The 3,996-nt window shown below is 32.1% G+C and overlaps 1 protein-coding gene across 2 annotated transcripts in view; it reads right to left on the bottom strand.

Moving 5' to 3' along the window:
- Positions 1-2,451, bottom strand: part of clk2b (CDC-like kinase 2b) — a 16,561-nt gene extending 14,110 nt beyond the window's left edge. Inside the window, exons 1-2 of one of the 2 annotated variants that reach the window (XM_061915212.1) lie at positions 2,078-2,451; positions 1,741-2,013 (exon numbers count right to left, since the gene is read on the bottom strand). In XM_061915212.1, coding sequence (XP_061771196.1) covers positions 1,741-1,797 — 57 coding nt within the window. In that variant the 5' untranslated portion in view covers positions 1,798-2,013; positions 2,078-2,451. The remainder of the gene's footprint in view (positions 1-1,740; positions 2,014-2,077) is intronic. The other variant, XM_061915213.1, reaches the window with a different exon arrangement.
- Between the last annotated feature and the right edge of the window lie 1,545 nt (positions 2,452-3,996).

Raw genomic sequence — 3,996 nt, 5'->3', positions numbered from 1 at the left:
CAAATGCACTATTTGTAAGCCTAAACCTACAAACTCAACTAAAAAACTAGCATAAAACGTTAGCATGCTAACATAAAAAATGCTAACATACTTCCAAGATGGCAGCAAGTATTCAAATGCACTATTTTTAGGCCCAAACATACATGCTAATACAAGAGATGCTAGCATACTTCTGAAATGGCGGCAAGCATCAAAATCCACAATTTTTAGGTTCAAATTAGCTAAAAAGCTTGCATAAAACGTTAGCATGCTAACATAAAAAATGCTACCATACTTCCGAGATGGCGGCAAGCATTGAAATGCACTATTTTTTGGCCAAACCCTACAAACTCAACCAAAAAGCTAGCATAAAACGTTAGCATGCTAACATAAAATATGATAGCATACTTCCAAGATGGCAGCAAGTGTTCAAATGCACTATTTTTAGACCCAAACATACATGCTAATACAAGAGATGCTAACATACTTCTGAGATGGCGGCCAGCATAAAAATCCAGGATTTTTAGGTTTAAATTCGCTAAAAAGATAGCATGGATATATATTTTCTCGGTTTACACAAACAAAATTTGTCAAAAAGTTAGCACAGGTTAGCATACTAATGTTAGCATTCTTCCAAGACTGCGACAAGTATGAAAATGCACTATTTTGTAGGTGTAAACATACAAAATTAGGGGAAAACTTTGCAAAAAATGTTACCATGCTAATGCAAGCATCAAAATATATTTGTTTTTTTTTTCGGTTTACACAAACAACATTTTTCAAAAAGTTAGCATAAGTTAGCAGGTTAATGTTAGCATTCTTCTAAGACTGTGTCAAGTATTAAAATGCACTATTTTGTACGTGTAAATGTACAAAATTAGCTAGAAACTCAGCATAAAAGGTTAGCATGCTAATGCAAGCATGCTAAATCCCGGCGCATGGCATCAAAATATATATGTATATATTTTCGGTTTACACAAACAACATTCGTCAAAAAGTTAGCATAAATTTGCATGTTAATGTTAGCATTCTTCCAAGACTGCGGAAAGTATTAAAATGCACTATTTTTTAGGTGTATACATACAAAATTAGCTGAAAACTTAGCAAAAAATGTTACCATGCTAATGCAAGCATGCCTGGCATCAAAATATATATATTTTTTTCGGTTTACACAAACAAAATTGGTCAAAAAGATAGCATAAGTTAGCATGCTAATGTTAGCATTCTTCCAAGACTGCGGCAAGTATTAAATTTGTAGGTGTAAACATATCAAATTAGCTGAAAACTTAGCAAAAAAATGTTAGCATGCTAAAGCCCGGCGCCTGGCATCAAACTATTTTTAGCATAAAACGTTAGAATGCTAATATAGGACACATTAGCATACTTCCAAGGTGGCGCCCGGCATCAAAATGTGGAATTTTTTTATGTTTACACACAATTTTTCAAAAAGCTAGCGTAAGTTAGCATGTTAATGTTAGCATTCTTCCAAGACTCTGTCAAGTATGAAAATGCACTATTTTGTAGGTGTAAACATACAAAATTAGAGGAAAACTTAGCATAAAACGTTAGCATGCTAATATAGGAGACGTTAGCATACTTCCAAGGTGGCGCCCGGCATCAAAATGTGGATTTTTTTTATGTTTACACAAACAAAATTTTTCAAAAAGCTAGCGTAAGTTAGCATGCTAGGGGTTAGCATTATCGTTAGCACACTTCCAAGATGGCGCCAAGTGTCAAAATCCGTGTGGAGGAAGTACTCACGGACAAGCAAAGACAAAGACAGTCCATGAAGGTTTTGGACGAAGAGGTCTTCCCCATGGTAGACCGAGGACAGGAAGCGGGACCAAGGTGGACCGAGGTACACAAAACAAGCGAGGAGGAGGGACAAGGATGTGCAAAGAAAGCCGAGAAGGCAGAACTGAGACCAAAATAAACCTTGGACAACTTGGACAGGACCAAGTCAGCGCTGAGATCCGCTTTCACTCCGGTCCCCTTCAGGTCCTCCTTCAGTCCTCAGGGCCTTTTATTCCTGCGCTGAATTACACAAAGAAATGAAGAAATACATATATGAGAATGCTGGACGACAGCAAAAACTTACGCGTGTAAAAGTTCAAAGTGGACTTGGACGGTCCTGATTGGGAGCAGAGAACTGGAAGGAGGATCAGGGGCAGGAGTCCAGGAGTGGGGGGTAAACACCGGGAAAAAACGGAAGTGCCACCAGAATAAAAGCACAGGACAGGAAGTGAGGTCCTAATATGGCATGGTGAGGTGTGACAGTTTCCTGTCAACAATCTAGTCGGACTTTGTTCTACATTTTGACCATCTTGATGTTTTTTAAACACAATCTTCTTCTTTTTAAGTTAGAAATGTCAAAACTGCAACTTCCTGCTGCATTTTTTTCTTACAAAACTGCTTTTTGACTTCATCTTGATCGTTTTTTGCTAAAATCTCTCAATCGATTCCGGCTCTTAAAATTATTAGTAAGAAATAATAAGTAAAAATGTCAAATGTGTTTTTTTATATTAAATTTTAATTGCTCAAGTTATTTAACTTACAACAAATGTTTGGGGCTAAAATAATGAGTGTAATCATCAATAAAATTAGTAATCAAATGGATTAGGATGCATTATGTTTTTGTTTTTTCACCTTTTTTTTTTTTTTGCTTAATTCTCTCAATCGATTTCGGCTCTTAGTAAAAATGTCCAAAGTGTTTTCTTTGTATTAAATTGAATTGTTTAAGTTATTTTACTTACATCAAATATTTTTCTTTCTTGGGTGTAAAAGATTGAGTGTAATGATCAGTAACATTATTAATAAAATGGATTATGAGGCATATGAGGCAAAAAATAAATAAAAACAATTTAAAAATAATTAAAAAAAATTTAACAAAAGAAAAAAATCGTGGGTTTTTTTTTCAACATTTTGTTTTTCAATTTTTTTTGACTTTTTTTTTTTAGTTGCTCAGTTCTCCCCATCGATTTGGGCTCCAAACAAAAAAAATCAAATGCATTTTTTTTAATACTAAATTGAATTGTTTAAATTCTTTTACAACAAATGTTGTTTGGGGATAAAAGATTGAGTGTAAAATCAATAACTTTATTAAAAAAATATGGATTGTGATGCATTGTGGGGTTTTTTTTTACATGTATTTTAAATTTTTTTAAAAAGTCAAATTTTTGTAACATTTTTTTTCACTTTTTTTGCTCAATTCTCTCAATGGATTTGGGCTCTAAATAAAAATGTCTAATGTGTTTTGTTTTGTTTTTTAAATAAAATTATGATGCATTGTGTTTTTTTGTGGGGAGGGGGGTTAAAAAATGTTTACATTTCTTTTTTGAAAAATTTCCTTTTTTTTTGCTCAAATCTCTTAATAAATTTCAGTTCTAAACAAAAATGTCAAATGTATTTTTTTTAAATAAATTACTTCTAACGTTTTTTGGGGCTAAAAGATTGAGTTAATCATCAATAACATTATTACCAAAATGGATTAGTAGGCATTGTGGTTGTTGTTTTTTTACATTTTGTTTTTTCAATTATTTTTTCACATTTTTTTACTTTTTTTTTATTTGCTCAGTTCTCTCCATCGATTTGGGCTCTAAACAAAAATAGTCAAAGGCATTCTTTTTATACTAAATTTAATTGTTCAAATTATTTTACAACAAATGTTGTTTGGGGATAAAAGATTGAGTGTAAAATCAATAACTTTATTTAAAAAATATGGATTGTGATGCATTGTGGTTTATTTTTTTTTACATGGATTTTAGATTTAAAAAAAAAAGTCAAATTTTTGTAACATTTTTTTTTCACTTTTTTTGCTCAATTCTCTCAATGGGTTTGGGCTCTAAATAAAAATGTCTAATGTGTTTTTTGTTTTTTAAATAAAATTATGATGCATTGTGTGTTTTTTTGTGGGGGGGGGGTTAAAAAATGTTTCCTTTCCTTTTATTTAAAAATTCCTTTTTTTTTGCTCAAATCTCTTAATCGATTTCAGTTCTAAACAAAAATGTCAAATGTATT

This window comes from Nerophis ophidion, linkage group LG11 (assembly GCF_033978795.1).
Source record: "Nerophis ophidion isolate RoL-2023_Sa linkage group LG11, RoL_Noph_v1.0, whole genome shotgun sequence".
NCBI classification, from domain to species: Eukaryota; Metazoa; Chordata; class Actinopteri; order Syngnathiformes; family Syngnathidae; genus Nerophis; species Nerophis ophidion.
The sequence above is the reverse complement of the archived record's forward strand: the minus strand, read 5'-3'. Positions and strand labels throughout refer to the sequence as shown.